The sequence below is a fragment of the Callithrix jacchus genome, chromosome 4 (genome assembly GCF_049354715.1).
Source record: "Callithrix jacchus isolate 240 chromosome 4, calJac240_pri, whole genome shotgun sequence".
NCBI lineage: Eukaryota > Metazoa > Chordata > Mammalia > Primates > Cebidae > Callithrix > Callithrix jacchus.
The window spans coordinates 17,062,989-17,083,721 of NC_133505.1; the positions used below are offsets into that span (position 1 = coordinate 17,062,989).

General features: G+C 43.0%; 1 protein-coding gene and 1 long non-coding RNA gene across 10 annotated transcripts in view; one reads left to right on the top strand and one right to left on the bottom strand.

Annotated features, from left to right (window-relative positions):
• The window catches only part of SIRT5 (sirtuin 5), a 101,064-nt gene that overhangs the window by 4,554 nt on the left and 75,777 nt on the right, over positions 1-20,733 (bottom strand). For 8 of the 9 annotated variants that reach the window (XM_078368340.1, XM_035294875.3, XM_078368341.1 and 5 more), the window contains 6 exons: positions 19,351-19,484; positions 15,343-15,568; positions 11,810-11,897; positions 10,297-10,350; positions 8,251-8,374; positions 5,822-5,937 (listed from right to left, as the gene is read on the bottom strand). In XM_078368340.1, coding sequence (XP_078224466.1) covers positions 5,822-5,937; positions 8,251-8,374; positions 10,297-10,350; positions 11,810-11,897; positions 15,343-15,568; positions 19,351-19,484 — 742 coding nt within the window. The remainder of the gene's footprint in view (positions 1-5,821; positions 5,938-8,250; positions 8,375-10,296; positions 10,351-11,809; positions 11,898-15,342; positions 15,569-19,350; positions 19,485-20,733) is intronic. The other variant, XM_054254808.2, reaches the window with a different exon arrangement.
• Positions 1,003-9,194, top strand: LOC144582033 (uncharacterized). Its single transcript, XR_013533754.1, has 2 exons — positions 1,003-1,471; positions 6,694-9,194. It is a non-coding gene; the product is annotated as an uncharacterized LOC144582033 (long non-coding RNA).

Genomic DNA, 20,733 nt, shown 5'->3' on the forward strand with positions numbered 1-20,733 from the left:
CTACTCGGGAGGCTGAGGCAAGAGAATCACCTGAACCAGGGAGGCGGAGGTTGCAGTGAGCCGAAATCGTACCACTCACTGCACTCCGGCCTGGGTGACAGAGCCAGACTCTGTCTCAAAAATAAATAAAATAAAATAATAAATAAATAGATAAATAATGTCAGTGTTTCCAATGCACTTGGAATCACATCTCTCCAACTATAATATTTTTGGTTTGAAAAACCTTAGATGTCAACTTTTAAAATGTGAAAGGCATACATGAACAATGTTTGAAAACCTCTTTTCTAGCACACCCATGCACTCTGCCTGCCCCCACCAGCTGTAGGGCAACCAGGACTACAGTGTTAGTTCCAAATCTGCTCGTGCCACTTTTACTGGTTAATGTAGTCATCTCGCTGAATTTAACATTATGTAATAAACCACCAAAACAGAATGTTAAGTTATTTCTAGGAAAACTAGTTGAATGTTTGGGAAAGACATGACATGCTGAGTCATTAAATATAATTCTGTTACACTAGGTATAGGAGTAAAAGAGGGGAAGATTGCTTCGCATTTTTCTTTTCCTAAGATCTTGCTCTGCTTTAAAAGAAATTAAAAAAACAAAAACAGACAAATATCAAAAACTAGAAGTTGTAATCCTGTGTTTGCCAAGTTTCTTGATAAGAATCACCTGGGTCATTTGCTAAATAAACAGATAAACAGACATCTCCTCCTGAAAATTCTGATTCAGGAAGTCTAGGTAGGGGCCTTGGGATCTGGTTTTCTCCGTTGTCTGTTTTGTTTCATAAAATAAGGGCTGGAGTCATTCTTATCTGCAGGGATATTTGGGGAACACGAGGAAGATTATGGATATGATTTATGCAAGAAAGGTGAGCTTCAGCAAATCCCTACTTAAACGAAAGGCCTTTAGCTCTGTTTAAAAAAAAAAAAGCAGGCCAAGTGCAGTGGCTAATGCCTGTAATCCCTGTACTTTGGGAGGCCGAGGCAGGTGGATCACTTGAGGCCAGGAGTTTGAGTCCTGTCTGACCAACATGGTAAAATCCTGTCTCTTCCAAAAATTAAAAACTTAAGTCAGGTTGGTAGTACACGCCTGTAATCCCAGCTACTCGGGGGGCTGAGGTGGGAGGATTGCTTGAGTCCGGGAGGCAAAGATTCCAGTAAACCAAGATTGCACCACTGCACTCCAGCCTGGGTAACAGAGCAAGACTCTGTCTCAAAACAGAAAAAAGGAATTGAAAAAAGAAAATGATGGTACATTTATGCTTTCAATCAAAATGTTTAAAGTATGTCTGTGTCCTTTTCTATTGGTCTTGTTTTCAGTGGCTTTCTGAATGAACAGACCAGCTACGCCATGACCACATGGACTAGGAGGGCTTCCTACCAGCCCTTGACAGCAAGCCAGGGAGAGCTGGACTTCTCCAATGAACATGGCCAACCAGAGCGCCAAAGAAGTGACCTCTTCACACCGTAGGTAAGTAACTACATAACCGCAACAGTCTATGGATGTCTTTTCTACGTAAGAATTCCTTAGACTTCCAAACTCCACCAGCAGATAACTTTCTCTGGGTGTCTTCCCTCCCCAGGGCCCCCAACTCCATGACTTTACTGCTCGCCTCTCCTGGGACTTCTCCTTCCTCACTCCACTCTGAGTGAGGAAGCTCTGTGTTTAAACAATCCTCTCAGCTGCTCCTGGGTTGGTTTCTGCCTTTGAAAAATTGAGTAGAATGAGATGACTATCACCAGCATCTCTTCAAAACGTCAGCTTTGATGACACCGAGAAAAAAGCACTGCTGACTTCATTGATCAGATGACAGTTCTTGTGATCAGTCTGGTTGATAAGTAGCTTGTCAAACTGATGAGAGTTTCTAACTAGCAAGTAGCCTGTTTGTCAGAGACAATCGTACATTTTCAAGACAATATGAAGCTGAAGAATTTTGACTGAAGTGGCAGCCGAAGCAGTAGCAGACAAGGTTTTAGGAGGCTTGGCTTATGCAATGTAAAGAATCTCTTCTGACCTGGCAGGAAAAACCACCAAGTTCAGTTTCTTTCACATGAAGACACAGCCACCATAGGCAAGGGTTGCCAGAACCCTGCTGGTCAGTCCATGGCACGGGAGGTGGGGGCCAACTCGAAACTTGGGTTGTGGAAATACTCCAGTTTTATTTTCTTCTTTTTCTCCATCTGCATTTTCTTGACTTTCTACAGTGATGATTTGTTTTCATTCTTTATTTTTTTGAGACAGAATCTTGCTCTGTCACCCAGCCTAGAGTGCAGTGGTGCGATCTTGGCTTATTGCAACTTCTGCCTCCTGGGTTCAAGCGATTCTCCTGCCTCAGTCTCCCAAGTAGTTGGGACCACAGGTGCCTGCCACCACCCCCAGCTAATTTTTGTATTTTTAGTAGAGACGGGGTTTCACCATGTTGGCCAGGCTGGTCTTGATCTCTTGACCTCGTGATCCACTTGCCTTGGCCTCCCAAAGTGCTGGGACTACAGGCATGAGCCACTGCACCTGGTCCTTGTTTTAATTCTTTATAATCATTAGAGATGAGAGGAAGATCAAATGACTGAAAAGAAACCATATCAGAAGAACCACACTGGAGACGCAGTTCATGTCCTGCTTCACAAAGTTTATCCTGTCCTACTCTGAGTTTTCTGAGGGTCTTTCAAACAGACAGGAGGCTTGAACTACCTAGCTGTGGTATTGCTCTTAGTCATGCTAAGTGGCCCAATTGCTACACATATGTGCCACAACACAAATCAGAGGGAGGCCCAATGTGCATTCTTCAGGGGATAAGTTAGAAGATAATTTAATTTTTTATATAATAGCTTTATTGAGATTTGATTCACATGCAGTCCACTCATTTCAAATATATAATTCAGTGGCTGTTAGTGTATTCACAGAATTATACAACCAAAATCAATTTTAGAGCATTTTTAACAACCTCAGAAGAAAGCTTGTTCGCATTAGCACCGATTCCCCATTCCTCCCTACCCCCAGACAAAACAACCACTCATCTACCTTCTCTCTATTGATCTGCCTATTCTGGATATTTTGCACAAATGAAGTCATACCATGTGTGGTCTTTTATGACTGGCTTCTTTCACTTAGCATAATGTTTTAAAGGGTCATCCACACAGCATACATGGGTACCTCATTCTTTTTATGGCTAAAAATTAGTCCATCGTACAAACATACCAAATTTTGTTACCACGTTTTCCATGAACACGTTATGAACATTTGTATACAAAGTTTTGTGTAGATGTATGGTTTCATTTCTAGGACTTTACCAAGGAGAATTGCTAGATCACACAGTAACCCTACATTTAACTGCCATACTGTTTTCCAAAATGACCGTGCCATTGTTCATTCCCGTCACCAACATTGGTGATTTTCCTGTATCTTAAAAATCATAGCCACACTTGTGGCTGTGAAGCGGTATCTCACTGTGGTTCTAACTTGCATTTATCTAATGCCTAATGATACTGACCATCATTTCAATATGCTTATAGCTATGCATATGTATTTGGAGAAATGTGTTTTCAAATATTTTGGCCTGGTTTTTAATTGAATTGTCTTTTACTATTTATAGTTGTAAGAGTTCTTTATATATTCTGGATACAAATCCCTTATCAAATATTAGACTTACAAATATTTTCTCCCATTCTCTGGGTTGTCTTTTTACTTAACTGATGATACCAACTGGAGTATAAAAGTTTTAAATTTTGATAAAGTCCGAATTATCCATTTTTCTTATGTTACTTGCATTTTTGGTATCATATCTAAGAAAGCTTTAACTAACCCAAGGTTACAAAGATTTACTCCTACATTTTCTTTTGACATTTTATTCTTTCAGCTCTTACGTTTAAGTCTGTGATCCATTTTGAGTTATGTTTTGTGTATGGTGTGACAGAGGGTCCAGCCTCATTCTTTTGCATAATGGTATCCAGCACTATTTCTTGAAAAAGACTGCATTTCATCAAATTGGCTTGACCCTCTTTTCAAAAATCAATTGACCATATGTGGGCTTCCGTTTTATTGTTTTGTTTTGTTTTTTACTGGACTCTCAATTCTATTCTACAGATTCTATATATCTATCCTATGCCAGTGCCACACTGTCTTGATTACTGTGACTTTGCAGTAAGTTTTGAAATTGGGAAGTATGAATTCTCCAACTTCATTTTTCATTTTGTTTTGGCTATTTTGGGTCCCTTGCATTTTCATATGAATTTTAGGTTAATCTTTTCAATTAATTGCTGCAAAAAGCCAGCTGTGATTTTGATAGGGACTGAGTTAATTGAGCTCATAGATCAATTTGGGGAGCACAGCCAGCTTAATCATACTAAGCGGTCCAATCCACGAACATGGGATATGTTTCCATTCATTTAGGCTGCCTTTATTTCTGTCAACAATGTTCTGTAGTTTTCACAGTATAAGTTTTGTGTAGGAGGCAATTTTTTTAAAGGCTATCTTCTTAGTTCCTACTACTCATGCACAAATGAAGAACTGTGGATGGAGAACACAGGCTGTAGCTAATCAAAAAGACACATGGAAAACAAGAGGCTCAGAGCCTGCCCACTCACCTGAGGAGGAGTCTACCTAAGTGTCTGTGGCCCTTTTTCTTTCTTTTTTTTTAAATCCCAGCGAAGACTTTGAAGAGTGGTTCCTATCCTGGCTGCACACTGGAATCACCTAGGAAACTTACCAAAATGATGATGCCTGGGCTGCAACTCAGAACAATAACACTGAAATTTCATGAGGTGGCACCCAGGCATCAGTGTTTTTTTAAAAATGCAGCCAAGGTTGGAAACTGTTGATTAAAGTAATGATAAGATGTTTCAATGAAGTTTTCTATTTTATTTATTTATATTCATTTACTACTTATTGATATTCTAACTTATTCAAAAGTAATTAACTAGATGGACAAGAATTAGAAGTAAAGGCAAAAAAAGTAGGGGTGAGAAAAAAGAACAAGGGGCCGGGCTTGGTGGCTCACACCTGTAATCCCAGCACTTTGGGAGGCTGAGGCAGGCGGATCATGAGGTCAGGAGTTCAAGACCAGCCTAGCCAATATGGTGAAACCCTGTCTCTACTAAAAAAAAATACAAAAATTAGCCAGGAGTGGTGGCAAGTGCCCATAGTCCCAGCTACTTAGGAGGCTGAGGAGAATCACTTAAACCTGGGAGACAGAGGTTGCAGTGAGCCAAGATCACACCACTGCACTCCTGCCGGAATGACAGAGTAAGACTCTGTCTCAAAAAAAAAAAAGACACAACAAGGGTGAAGACCTAAAACAGAGCCCGGAATAAGACTAAAAATGCACGCTATGATGATCCACACTTTCCACCCAAGCCTGGGAAGCAGGATCAGTGTCACAGTATGGCCACAGATACAAATAACCTTGGCAATTAGACCAAAGGGGAGTCTGCCAGGTGGCCTCCCAGTGAGGACGGCAGGTGACGAGGTTCTGCAAGGGCATCTCCCAGGCTCACGTGTGGAGCATCTGGGTAACTTACAACTAAAGACTGCCACTAAATCTAGCTTAAAGATGTAAGGGAAAGCAGAGCCTAAGCAATCAAAGAAGAGTTTTCAAAACGTAAACAGACAAAAGTCCCACTGCAAATTTCGCGTACAGTGACGGAGCTACCCACCCTAGTCTATAATGAATGATTTTGTTCTTCCATAAAAGCAATTGCAGATCAAAAAACAAAACACAAACCCTGTGTCTTTTTTAAAAATTAGGGGAGTCGGTCAACTATGTTGAGAGGAGCATGTCTGCACCTGCCTCCCACATCTCCCTCTCCCACCAGGGTATCCTGGTACCTGAATCTGTTCGTAGCTGGGGTGGTCTCCATGTTAAATTCAGCCACTGGCACGCCCCTCGCAGCCACCTGGGGAGCAAACATGGCTGCTGGGTACACCACAGAGGAAGTGCCCACCTACAAGACAAGCACACGGAGATACACAAAGGGCCACATGACGAGGAGAAGGAACATTTTTCAGAAAACTTTACATAAACTCAGGCAGGTCTTTGGTTGCAGGTGTGAGAAAAGCCATACAGTATGGGATAAAACAGAGTGTCCAAAGGACAAGGGAAAGTTAAGAGGTGTCCTTTGATCAATCACTAGAATTGATAAGAACGTGTGACATTAAAAGGAGAGTTGTGAAAAGAGTGACAGAAAAATGACTCCATCAACATATTTTGGGGGTAATTCTGGTTTTGTTTCTACTTTTTAAAGTTATGCAAGGCTGGGCGTGGTGGCTCACACCTGTAATCCCAGCACTTTGGGAGGCCCAGGCAGATAGACCACAAGGTCAAGAGATCGAGACCATCCTGGCCAACATGGTGAAACTCTGTCTCTACTAAAAATATAAAAATTAGCTGAGCATGGTGGCGCATGCCTGTAGTCACAGCTACTCAGGAGGCCGGGACAGGAGAATCACTTGAACCTGGGAGGCAAAGGTTGCAGTGACCCAAGATGGAGCCACTGCACTCCAGCCTGGTAAGAGCGTGAGACTCCATCTCAAAAATAAATAAATAAATAAAATATAGTTATGCAAATGATCCATAACTCTTTAAAACATATTTTCTACTTTTTTGTTAAAGGTAGAAAATACGAAGAAAAAACATACGTGTCATCCATAGTCTTACTCCAAGATAACCACTGTTAACATTTTCATGTATGTCTTCTCAGGTTTTCTCTTATAAATATTTGCTTATGAACATTCTTTTCGGGGAGGAGAAGACCATGACCTGTTTTGTAAACCAGCTTTTCTCATTTAACAATCCATCATCGACAGTGATACTCTTCTGACACTGGGAAGAACTCTTTAAATACCGGCTGAACGAATACGCACCAAAAGAAAGTACCTCTGCTTTTAAAGACATGTCAGGAAAATTTGGAAATATGCATACAATTTGTCCAATTAATCCCACTTTTAGAAAATGTGTCCTAAGGAAATCATTTGAAGAGCACACTACGATTTCTATGTAAGGATATTCATGATAGCATTGCTTAAAAATCAAAATTTGAAATAGCCCCAATGGCTTGCAATAGAGAATTAGCTAAATATATCATTCCTAATCCATATAAAACATCATGCAGTCAACTGAAAGATGATATTGATTTGGATGTACTGACATGGAATATGCTAAGTGAACTGCTGGGTGACTCATTTCCAAATAGAACTCAGGTCATGAATTTGGTTTTGAATTTTCATTAATACGTGTACATCTGCATAAGAAAAGGTTTAGTCCAGAGGTGGGCAAACTTATTCTGAAAAGGACCATACAGTAAATTTTTCAGACTTTGCAGGCCATTCAGTCTCTGTCACAAGTACTCAACTCTGCCACTGTAGTTTGAAAGTAGTCATAGACAGTTGTGCAGAGGAATGAGCGTGGCTGAGTTCTAATAAAGCTTTATTTACAAAAACAAGTAACAGACCCAATTTGACCGAAAGGCTGCTGTTTGCTCACCCCTGGTCTAGAAGAAAACATACTCAACTGCTAACAGTAACTATTTCTAGATAGCAGAATTGTGGGCGATTTCAGAAATATGGGAAATTTCCTCTTTATAATGTGATACTTTTTTGCATATTCTCAATTAAATTTAATCATGAGCATATATTATTTTAAAAACCAACAGCATGTTCTTTTCTCTTTTTTTGGCAGAGCTGGGGGAGGCTTTGAGATGCCCAAGACATGGTCTTGCATAGTTTCCTACTTTATTTATTTATTTTTGAGATGGAGTCTCCCTCTGTCGCCCAGGCTGGAGTACAGTGATTCAATCTCGGCTCACTGCAACCTCTGCCTCCTGGGTTCAAGCAATACTCCCACCTCAGCCTCCCAAATAGCTGGGATTACAGGCATGTGCCACCACGTCTGGCTCATTTTTTTGTATTTTTAATAGAGATGGGGTTTCACCATATTGGCCAGGTTGGTCTCGAATGCCTGACTTCCAATGAGCCACCTGCCTCAGCCTCCCAAAATGCTGGGATTACAGGTATGAGCCACCATGCCTGGCCCATAGTTTCCTATTTTAATAGAAATTATCATTCATTGTTTCTCAGTTTTTTTATATGATACCACAAAAACTTCTCAACATACATTTTAAGGAAAGGAGGAAAGGGAGAAAGGAGAGGAGGTAGGAAGAAAAGAAGCAAGGGAGGGAGGAAGAAAAAGAGGAGAGGGGAAAGGAAAAATAACAACAAACTCCAGTCCCGTCTTGGGGTTAGGGAAGGACATGACCCACCACTAGACATAAGTCACAGTGTGCGAGCTCTCCATCAACCTCCTCCAGAATGGCAGGATCCAGGTTTTCTCCAAACCACACGACGTGAGGTCGTAGCAAGCCCCCGCAGTCTGCCTCTTCACACCTGGAAAAATGGGATCCTTCAGCCAACGCTGAGCTGAGTCTGCCCAGCTGGATTTGAGGGAGGCCAGGGGCTGCCCGAAACCTAGTATGTCCAGATGGGTCACCTCTAATGCCTCTTATTCCCTATGCCCTCCCTCCCAGCCTATATAAACTTGCCTTGTATATGAAGCTTCAGGTTAAACTGGCCTTATTTTTTATCTTATCTGTTTATACTTAAAGCGCTGACACACTGTTTCAGCTAAGCTCTCCTTCAATATGCTCACACTTGTGCTCACAGCTCCCTAGACCTGGGAGTCACACTGGACTCAGATCTGCCTTGGACCCCAAGCATCCCCGATTTCATCAATGACCTCCTTTCATGTTGTCTCAGGTTCACGTCTCTGGCCCAGTATGTAGCCAGCTCTCCTGTGTCCATTACCAAAATCTCTCATCTTTCACTCCCTCGTACCTTGGGGTCACGTTTTATACACCTAAAATCATCCTCCCAAAGACCATTTTCATCATAGTCATCTCCTACATCAGAGGAATCCTCCAGATCTCCCTATTTCTTCAGAAGAAAACTTTAAACTTTGGCAATGAAACCCCTCATAAGGAAAATAAGAAAGGTTCTGTGGTTAAAAAAGCCAGCAAAGTATTAACATACACATTATAACCACTTTTTAGAAGGCAGCGATGTGGATTAAATGCTCTGAAAAGTCCTGCAGCAAAGCAAACCTATTTTAACTTGGTTTAGTCTAATATTTCCATATTTATTTGAGTGCCTAACATGTTTTTTTCAAGTAATGTCCATCAATGTCACATTAAATTAATGTTCTATGGAATATTTTTAGAAGTGCTGTTTTATTTTACTTTAAAAAACAAAACTCTACTCCGGCCAGGTGTGGTAGCTCACACCTATAATCCCAGCACTTTGGGAGGCTGAGGTGGGCAGATCACCTGAGGTCAAGGGCTTGAGACCAGCCTGGCCAACATGGTGAAACCTCGTCTCTACTTAAAAACACAAAAATAAGCCGGGCATGGTGGGGTGCCCCTGTAATCCCAGCTACTCAGGAGGCTGAGGCAGGAGAATCGCTTGAACCCAGGAGGTGGAGGTTGCAGTGAGACAATATCGTACCACTGCACTCCAGCCTGGGGGACAGAGTGAGACTTCATCTCAAAAAAAAAAAAAAAACCTCTAGCACTTTGGGAGGCTGAGGCGGGTGGATCACGAGGTCGAGAGATCGAGACCATCCTGGTCAACATGGTGAAACCCCGCCTCTACTAAAAATACAAAAAAATTAGCTGGGCATGGTGGCGCGTGCCTGTAATCCCCACTACTCAGGAGGCTGAGGCAGGAGAATTGCCTGAACCCAGGACGCAGAAGTTGCGGTGAGCCGAGATCGCGCCATTGCACTCCAGCCTGGGTAACAAGAGCAAAAACTCTATCTCAAAAAAAAAAAAAAAAACCCTCTAATCCAATTATAGATTATGGAAGTGCTGTTTTAATGTCTGGTTTTGAAAAATTGGCATAAAAATCTTCCTTTTTTTATTTTAATCTACGAACATTCTGTCTAGTCCTGTAACGTCTCCTATTCAGGTCCTTTGGCTTAATCGTGCCAGTGATGTTACTTGACCAGGCACAGGTCAGCGCCTGTGCTTTCTGTGCACTGCTTAACCAGCTGTCGCACAACAGCTTCAGAAACTTCCCCGACCTCAAATGAACCCGCCAGAACACAAAGCAAAAAGGGGTTGGAGAGAAATCATTCTTTTCATCCTGACTTGGTTCATCCTTTGCGCTTTCACTTTTGGTCTCAGAGGTCAAGGCTAGTTTTTACGTCTGTGCACTTGGTTTAGGAGGCATCTTGCCAAATGCATGTTTAGGTTTCGATGTCTATTTTTTTTTGTAACCTGGAACACTAGTACAAATCAGAGTTTTTTACCTACCGGGGAAGTTTCTCAACTGGGATGTTGGCATCTTGAGTTCCAGGTTCTGGAGCACTGAAGTAAATCATATTAGACAAGAAAGATTGTTATTGGCATAATCAAAAAATAAAGAAATAAAGTAACTCAGTTTGTATATTTGCCTGGCAATATGTGATATAAAACTCCTAAGTAATACATGCTCACTTGGAAGGACATTAGAAGGAAGGTCCCCAAGCCATTAATTTCCAGTGGTGCTGGGCATAGAGGCTCATGCCTAGAATCCCAGCACTTTAGGAGGCTAAAGTGGGAAGACTGCTTGAGGCCAGAAGTTCAAGACCAGCCTGGGCAACATAGTGAGACTCCGTCTCTACCAGAAATACAAAAATTGGCTCAGTGTGGTGGTGCGTGCCAGTAGTCCCAGCTACTTGGGAGGCTAAGGCAGGAGGATTGCTTGAGCCCACGAGGTAGAGGCTGCAGTAAGCTGTGATTGTACCACTGTATTCTAGCCTGGGAAACAGAGCAAGAGTCTGTCTCAGAAAAAAAAAAAAATCACCAGTGGTTGTCCTGCAAGTGAGGGAATGCATGTGTGGGGAGGGCTAGAGTGGCTGGGTGTACTCAGGGAGCTTCACGTTGACCTTCACACATCACCATCGTTTGTATCCTCAATCACATCATACAGTCATACACAGTTTACACTATTTTAAAATGACTCAGTGGAATTTTCTCAATATTGGGTCTACCCTCAATTTTTTTCCTCATTGTAATAATAGCACATGTTCATCATAGAAATGTAAGAAAATTCAGAAAAATATAAAGAAATTAAAAATTACCCATAATCCCACCACTCCTGATATTCCTTATTAACATTTTGTTGTATTTTAACTATATACACATATACAAACTCATTGTGTGTATGTGTGAGAGAAAGAGAGAGAGAGAGAGAGAGAGAGAGAGTGTGTGTGTGTGTGTATGTGTGTGTGTGTTTTAATACAAAGCTAGGATCATATTATACAAGTTCAGGACCCTGTGGTTTTCACTTAACACTGTAAGTTGTGAGCAAAATATTTCTTTTATCACATGGCTATATTTAGTCTTTTTTGTTTTTTGTTTTTTGAGACAGAATCTCCCTCTGTCACCCAGGCTGTAGTCCAGTGGCAAGATCTCGGCTCACTGCAGCCTCAACTTCCCAGGCTCAAATAACCCAACCACCTCAGCTTCCTTAGTAGCTGGGACTACAGGCATGTGCCACCACACCCAGTTAATTTTTGTATTTTTTTTTTTTTTTTTGGTAGAGACAGGTGTCTCACTATGTTGCCCAGGCTGGTCCTGAACTCCTGAACTCAAGCAATCCTCACACCTTGGCCTCCCAAAGTTCTGGGATTACAGGCATAAGCCACTGCATCCAGCCTTGTATTTAGTCTTATTTCTCATAAATACCCATGGGAATCTTTGGTAAATGTTCAATTTCCTCACATTTATATTCAACCTAAAGGAGAAAACAACATATACTTATTCTATAGTGTGGTATAATTACCCTCTTCCTGATAAAGCTGGACAAATTGGACTCCTGTAATTCTCAGCCACAACTCCACAAGAGGTACATCGAGTTTTAAATAAGCTACCTGAAAAATACATATGAAGCAAGTCCAGAATTTAGGATAATCAAGAGCAACTGTCTCCGTGTCTAAAAGGGACATACTTTATTTCATTTTTGGTCTTATCCAGTTACCCAGGCTGGAGTGTAGTAGTACGATCACAGCTCACTGCAGCTTCCAGCTCCTGGGCTCAAGCAATCCTCCCACCTTGCCTCCTGAGTAGCTGGGACTATAGGTGTGCACTGCCCCACTGAGACATACTTCAGTTTAGCAAATGGGCCTCCCCTAGCTTTCACGGGAAACAGAGAGGCATGCAGTACTCTTAAGCCAGTCAAGAGCATATGCCCTCAAGGACTTTATAATCTGGAGGATAAATAGCTATCTCCCTGACTAATGTGCGGCCGGATGACCTTGGAGTGGCGTTCAAGTGGGCAGAAGTGGCCAACAGGGTAGAGGGAGCTTGACCTAAATCTAAGGGCATAATTTACTGATATGACTGATAAAGTTTCAATGGTGTGGGGTATGTTTACAAAATCTTAACTTTGATTTCAGAAAGCCTGAATCTTTTATACAAAAGCAGATCAATAAATAAGTAATCAACTAATAAATGAAAAAAGTAATTGTTAATACTAGCCACCACTTATTGAACTGAAGCTATCATGGTGGCCACAGTTTGTGAAATGGTGGCCAGGCACCGGGTGCCATGCAGAGCACTTTAAACCACAGAGGGCATGCACTGCTCTGTTCTGCCCACCAGTCCTTCCTTGGGGAGTACCATCCCTGCTCTCTCCCATGCTGAGCCAATCGGGCTGTGGGTCACATCCCAAATACAAGCTTGACCACATGCTCCACACAGGTCCCATGTGGTGGCCATCCCTTTGCAGTCTCATTTGGTCAGAAGGGTGGGTGTGCGGACCAAGAAAGCCCACCCAGAGGTTTATTTTCTGAGCAGTTGGCTGAGCTGGAGAGCCTGAAACCAGAGGCCCTCTCCCCTGGCACGTGGAGGCAAATCAGTTGCAGAGGGAAAAGGGAGGTCACCTCAAAGAGAGAGCAAAGCTGAGAGAAGGAGTGGGAAAGAGGCCAGAAGAAAAGATGACATCAGCTGCACCCCAAGGCCCCTCAGTTTTGTGAGCCAATAAACCTATTTTGTCAGTTTTACTGTGGACATTTTTTTCCCATTTTCACATCTCTGAAATTCAGATGTCCTACCGTTTACTGGCCAGATGAGAGTGTGACCTCACCAACATGCTTGCACAGACTTGTTGAAGGAGAACACTGAAAAGTGGGGTGACTTGGTTGTTATTCTCCGTGGCCTGACCGGGCAGATACAACCTCTGGATACTTCCACCAACAAACCATTCAAGGGCCACTTCCGGGAGGAAAGCAAGTTCTGGCTGTGTCTACAGCCTTTCCACTGACACCGTTTGGTAAGAGCATGAAAGGCTCAATAGCGCACCTGTGGAGTGTGTGTCAGAAGCTTGGATGAGAATCCCAGCTGTAACAGAGGGGCATTCTCTCAAGAAAGGCTGCATCATCCATCTCCTGAGGTACAGAGCGTGAAACTGCATGGAAAACACAGACCCATCCATGCTCTGAGTCACTCAGAATCACTCAGAAGAGCTAGATAATGAGAAATATTTGGACCATGCTCATGCTTTATGTATGCCTGGAAAGATAAAATTTCTAAAGAAGGTGTCTCAGTTTTAATAAGCTCTTTCTCTAAGTATAAAATAACAATTCTAAGGAATAATAACAGTATATCATGGTTTAGGCAGATTATATTCTAAGTGCCACATTAAAAACATGATGCATCTTAAAAAAAAACCTTCATCAGACAGAAGATGCCACTGATTTTTTTTTAACCTAGGTTGGAAGAGAGTTCTCATCTTTTGAAACTAAAAAAAAAAAGTCCTAACACATATATATGTATGATCTTATTTAACCTTCACAACGATTCTGTAAAATAGGCATTGTCATCTCCATTTTATGCCGATGACTAGCCCACATTCTGACATTGCAGGGAAATGAGCAGAGGCATGTGGAAAGCGGCTCAGACCCAGCAGATGCAGGTACCGAAAAGTTGTTCGGTTAATAGGTGGCTGACTGTTCCAGGCACACAAAAGAGAAACAGGGTCGAAGTGAGTAGTGTCTCCCTGTCTTTATCAGGGTGACCTAAGTAAAAGGAGGTAGCTTCACCACACACACCCAAAATCAAACACCCCCACTGGTGCCCTGCCTCTGGAAATTCTACACTTAGAAATGCATTCTTGGCTGGCGCAGTGGCTCACGCCTATAATCCCAAAACTTCAGGAGGCTGAGGACAGAGGATTACTTGAGGCCAAGAATTCAAGACCAGTCTGGACAATATGGTGAGACACCATTCTACAAAAAAAATTTTTTTAATTAGCTGGGCATAGTGGCATGGGCCTGTGGTCCCAGCTACTCTGGAGGCTGAGGTGGGAGGATCCCTTGAGACCATGAGTTCAAGGCAGCAATGAGCTATGATCAGGCTACTGCACCCCAGCCTGGGCAAGAATGAAACCCCCATCTCAAAAAAAAATTAAGAGAAATAAATTCTTAAAATATAAGAAATGCATTCCTTGGATTTGAATGCAGACTCTTTAAATGCAAGTGGCTTTGGGAGAAACCCTAGTTTGCCCATTATGACCGTGGAAGAATGGATGTATTAGATTTAGGGTGACAGCAAAGAAGGGAGGAGCCAAAAGACAGAGTGAAGAGATGAGGGGCCACCCAGGACAGAGGAAGGAGGCCACAGGGACCCAAGACAAACTCCACTGACATCACAGGCTAGGTGGGGTTGGTGCAGTACCTGGTACTGAGCTGGCAGCTCCCTGAGGTTCCAGGCCGAGGCAGAAGCACAGTCTCAGTGGGGAGTGTCCACCGGGGCAAACAGAGAGGGAGAGGAGACCCCCAGATGCCATAGCCTGCCCCTGCCTGATCCTGCTCAAGCCCTGCCTGTCCAATGGGCCAGGCCTTCTGTTCCTCGGCTCAGTGAGGCCATTGTCTCACAGCACTGCACCCCTCTACAGAGGCAGGGGTCACACAGCTGTGCAGCCCAGCGTTCCTCCAGTGTAAAAGGCACTTCGGCCACCTGGGCTCATGGGAAAATGCAGATTCTGATTTTGTGGGTCCGATGGGGCCTGAGATTCTGCATTTCTAACAAGCTCTCAGGGGATGCCAAACGTTGCTGGCTCTCAGACCACACTGAGCAGTGAGGATGTAGGAACTGCCAAGTGAATAATGTCAGTGGGTCAGGGCTCCTCCCATGGCCAAAGGCAGCTGCCCAGGTGCCACAGGGCACTAACATGTCCCGGAAGGAAATGCCACAGCATCCTAAAGGACGAGATGGGTGTCCAGCAAGGAGGGAGGGAGGCCAACAGAGGTGATGCTGAAATGGCAGGATAGGTGTTCTAAAGCTGGTTCCCTGAACATGAGGCGGGGGGTACCTCACCATGGATCTCCAGAAGGTTTTTGGTGCCAGCCTTGCGGTGCAGTTCATCGATGTTCTGGGTGATGACCATGACTCGCCGGCCCTGCTTGCCCAGCCGGGCCTCACACTCTGCTATGGCACGGTGCCCGGCGTTGGGCTCCTTGCTCACCATGACCTCCCGCCGGTAGTGGTAGAACTCCCACACCCGGGACGGGTTGTGGGAAAAGGCCAGGGGAGTCGCCAGGTCCTGGGAGTGGGAGAGGAGATAGGAGTGAGGGAGGCAGAGGCAGCCAGGATGCTGAACCCTGGGCACAGGCCTTTCCTCCCTAAGGCAGAAACAAGCAGCATTGGGAGGGTGCAGGCTGGAGGTCGAAGCACTAGGTTCAAACAACATGGCATATGCCACGTGGCAGGGCCTGGGTACCAGCCTATGTCCCCATCCTGGGACTGCCCTGGGACCTTGGAGAAATCAGTTTCCTTAGTGACAAGGCAGGAAGAATGCAACCTATCCCATTCCCCCACACCAAGTAAGTTGTGAACATGAAGTAAAGTAACATGCAGGAAGGTATTTTGGGTCAAATCGCCTTTTTCATGGAGCTCTAAAATATGAAGTGGATCTCATTTTGACCTATACCCAGGAAAAACATAAAATGCAAAATGCCCATTGAGGTCTAATGACCATGGTTGAGAAACTCAGTTTTTATAACTATAGCTATGGCTCTACACACACACACAACTACACACATCTATACACATGCAACTATACACACGACTAAACATACATACACACAACGACATGCACAACTACACATATACAACTATACATACACACAACTACACACACAACTCAACATACATACGCACAACTACATACAACTCAACTTACATATACACAACTACACATACACAACTCAACATACAAACTACACACAACATACAACTAGACACATCTCAACATACACACTACACACACAACTAAACATGCATACAACACACACATAACTACACATATCTACATACACACACAACTGCATACACATACAACTAGACATACACACGACTAAACATATACATAACTACACACATAAACTAAACACACAAACTAAACACATCTACATATACACTGCACACACACAGCTAAATACACATGACTACACACATCTACAAACACAACTGCACACTACACACACTACACACATACACACAACTACATACACAAACTAAACACAAACTATACACATCTACATATACATTGCACACACACAGCTAAACACACATATACAACTACACAAACTACACACAGCTGCACACACAACTATATACAACTACACATACACACATACTAAACACATACACACAACTACACACATATAAACTATATGCACATGCAAGCAACTAAACATACGACAGAAACTAAACACACATAAAACTACACACATCTACATATACACTGCAGACACACAGCTAAACACCTCTATATACACACACAACTGCACGCACACAACTACACAAACTAAACATACACAGCTACACACATACATACTACATACACACAACTAAACATACACACAGCTACACACACAACTATACATACATACACACAACTAAACATACACACAGCTACACACACAACTATACACACATACACACAACTAAACATACACTCAGCTACACACACTACACATCTACATACACACACAACTGCACACACACAACTAAACACACATACATCTACATACAACTGCACACACACAACTAAATGTAAACACAACTACAAAAATCTACATACACACAACTGCACACACACAACTAAATGTAAACACAACTACAAAAATCTACATACACACAACTGCACACACAACTAAACATACACACACAACTATACATCTACATACACAAATAAGTGTACACATACAACTAAACACACACAACTAAACATACACAAAACTATATACATCTACACAAACAAGTGCACATACAACTAGACAGATACATCTAAACACACAATTACACAACATACAACTAAACATACACAGCTACATATATCTGTTAATACATACACAACTACACACATCTACATGCATACACAACTATACATACATGCAACTATACACACAACTAAACACACACACAACTACACATAAAAAGTGTATATTATATATAAACAGAACAGATAAAATACATATACTTCAGATATGGTTCTAGGAGAGACAAACCTCCTTTCTCAAAAAGGAGCCGAGTAGAGGTTGAGCTGGGAGCTGGCAGGGAAAGGCATAGGGAACTTGCAGCAAGGACTGAAACGTTGTTTCTTGACAGTGGAGGTGGGGTGTTATATGAGTGCATGCACCTGTCAAAACTCATCAAACACAATGCACACAGGTGCATTTTATTCTAAGGAAATTCTGCCTCAATAATAATTTTTAAAAGAAGCATGGCTTCTCTATCAAGGAGACGCTTCCTACACTGAACACGTGTGCATTTCATTCTACTGTAAAGGCCCCTCTGCTTGGAGGCAATGTCAGCCTTTGCCACATGAGGGGCTTGCTCTCCATGCAGAACACACAGCCTGGAGTAGTTTATAGGTGGCACACGAACATGTCCACAGGTGTCCTTGGAAGGAGGTTGGAGTCAAATACATTCTGTCTACTTCTATGCTTTGCCCACAAACTCTGAGCTTTTTTGGACACAACTAAGCGCCCCTCTTCCAAGCTCCTCCCACACCCTCTGACCTCCCACCCTCTGCTGCTAATCAAGGGACTTCCCTGTGGTTCCTCTTTCTTGCTGGCCCCTAAAGTTCTCTGCTCTCTTTTCTCCCCCACTTCACCTTTAAGGTAACAACCCCCACCCTTCACCTAGAGGGCAGAAGGCAGGAGGCAAAACACCCAAACACCTGCCAGCCTCGGCTGTTCAGAAGAAGGAAGGGGCAGGTTCATGAACTCTGCATTCAGTGAGAAATAAGCTACTAACCCTGGAAGACATTTATTTATTCCTGCTTTCATTCAACCAACGAAAACCTATTAAGCACCTATAATGTGCCAGAGTTCTGGAAACTGGAGACAGTGCAATGAATAAAACAAACAGAGGCCTGGTATGGTGGCTCACGCCTGTAATCCCAGCACTTTGGGAGCCCGAGCAGGCAGATCACCTAAGGTCAGGAGTTCGAGACCAGCCTGGCCAATGTGGTGAAACCCCATCTCTACTAAAAATACAAAAATTAGTGGAGTGTGGCAGTGCATGCCTGTAACCCCAGCTACTAGGGAGGCTGAGGCAGGAGAATCACTTGAACCTGGGAGGTGGAGATTGTAGTGAGCTGAGATCATGCCACTGTACTCCAGCCTGGGCAACAAGCAAAACTCCATCTCAGAAACGAACAAATAAACAATTCCTTGTCCTCCAAAACTAGGATTTCCTGAGCCAGTGGGATGGGAGAGCACAGACTACAAAGGGCCATGAGGGAATGTTCTGGAGGGATAGAAATGTTCTACATTCTGATTATGGTGCTGGCTATACAACTATGTCCATTTGTTAAAACTTACTAAATTGTACACTTAAAATTGGTGACTTTTACTTTATGTATATTAGATCTAAAAAAATTGAATTTAAAAAATCCACACCATCACAGAGCTTACATTCTGAAGGCTTTCCTATAGATTTTTGAATATCGAACCCTAATCTTTCAATAATCAACATTAGTTTTAATTTTGTCATACGATAAGTGCAGTAACTTTAGGAAAGTAATGAAAGATGCTAACCGTGGTTTTCCGATTTCACTTTAACACAACTATTAGGAGAAACTGATATCTGAATTAATGCAATCTATACATATCTAAAAAGGAGAGTAGCAGCCTTACTTAAATTTTATCTTAATCACAGGAACTTTGTGTTTATGCCAAAAGCAATGGGACAATAGGGTCATAGTTAACTTCCAAAACATTTCCCCAGGTTTCAGGGCTCGGTATAGGATCTGAGTCAAACACTGTTACAGTTTCATCAGAGAGAGGCTTTCAGTGTTCTGGAAACATTACAAACCTGGGCTTGCCATTTTCTCCAATAACCTCCAGCTCCTCTGAAAGTCGGAACGCCACTTTCCACACTAACACCGGCCCCTGAGATGATGACTATGTGCTTTGATTTTGCAAAACACTTCCGAAAATCTGCCATACCTAAACAGAATAAAATCTTCATCAGTCCAGTGTACCATTTGCACATATGTATCCCATATCAATTGTCTATATCTTGAAACTTGACCCAGTGTGAAATCATACTTTAGGATAAACAAACATCAATTCCTGTACCATAAAGACACCATCCTATGAAGGCCTGCTGGGTGAGTGTACAATATTTTAAAGAAGCAGAGGCTTTGGGCACACAAAGCTGGCTTTGCATCTCAGTTCAGCCTCCCAACTAAATGTGTGATCTTATGCAAATTACTTAGCTTTTTCCATTCTCAGTTTCTTTGGCTCTTTGAGGTGCATAGTAGTGCGTTCCCTAGAGCAGGGATTTTACAAAGATTAAAAAAAGCCTAGTAGAAGCTGGGCATGGTGGCTCACACCTGTAATCCCAGCACTTTGGGAGGGAGAGGCAGGTGGATCACAAGGTCAGGAGTTTGAGACCAGCCTGGCCAACATGATGAAACCCCATCTCTACTAAAAACGCAAAAATTAGCTGGGCATGGTGGTGGGCACCTGTAATCCCAGCTACTTGGAAGGCTGAGGCAGGAGAATAGCTTGAACCAAGGAGGCGGAGGTTGCAGTGAGCCAAGACTGTGCCACTGCATTCCAACCTGGGCGACAGAGCGAGACTCCATTAAAAAAAAAAAAAAAAAAGCCTAGTGGGAAGGAATCCATCTTCCTTCATAAAAGTAAAAACAGGCCTGTATGTTTGTGTGAGTGCTGAGTTGAGGCCCACTGTACCCCAAAGCCTACCCTTCCTCCCTAAATTCACCTTCCCTTTGGGGATCTTGCTACTTTCAGCTTCCCTCAGCACAGCGACTGAAGGAGAGGACAAGGGCCTTATTTGAGGACACATGATCTTCTTGACAACTCAAATAAGAGCCAAACTTTTCAACAGGACACTGCCAGAGACTTGGGAACTGAGCAAAGGGAACTGAGCACAGAGAGTAACACTAGAGGAAGTAACTGTGGATACAGACCAGGGCTCACCCTCCTGTCCTAGAACTCCAGGCAGCCTCCTGCCTGAACACAGACACACAGGGGCAGCAGCTACGATGGCAAGGGCTCCCTGCACCCCAAGTGCTATGCCAAACACTTTACATGGATCACAAGCTGGGATGTTTTCCCTGAAACAACTCTCCTCATGCCAAAAGAAGAAGCAGGAGCCAGACTTGAACTCAGGATGGGGGAGCTGCTACTGTTTCTATTGGGCAGCAGAAACTGGGAAAAGGCTGGAACA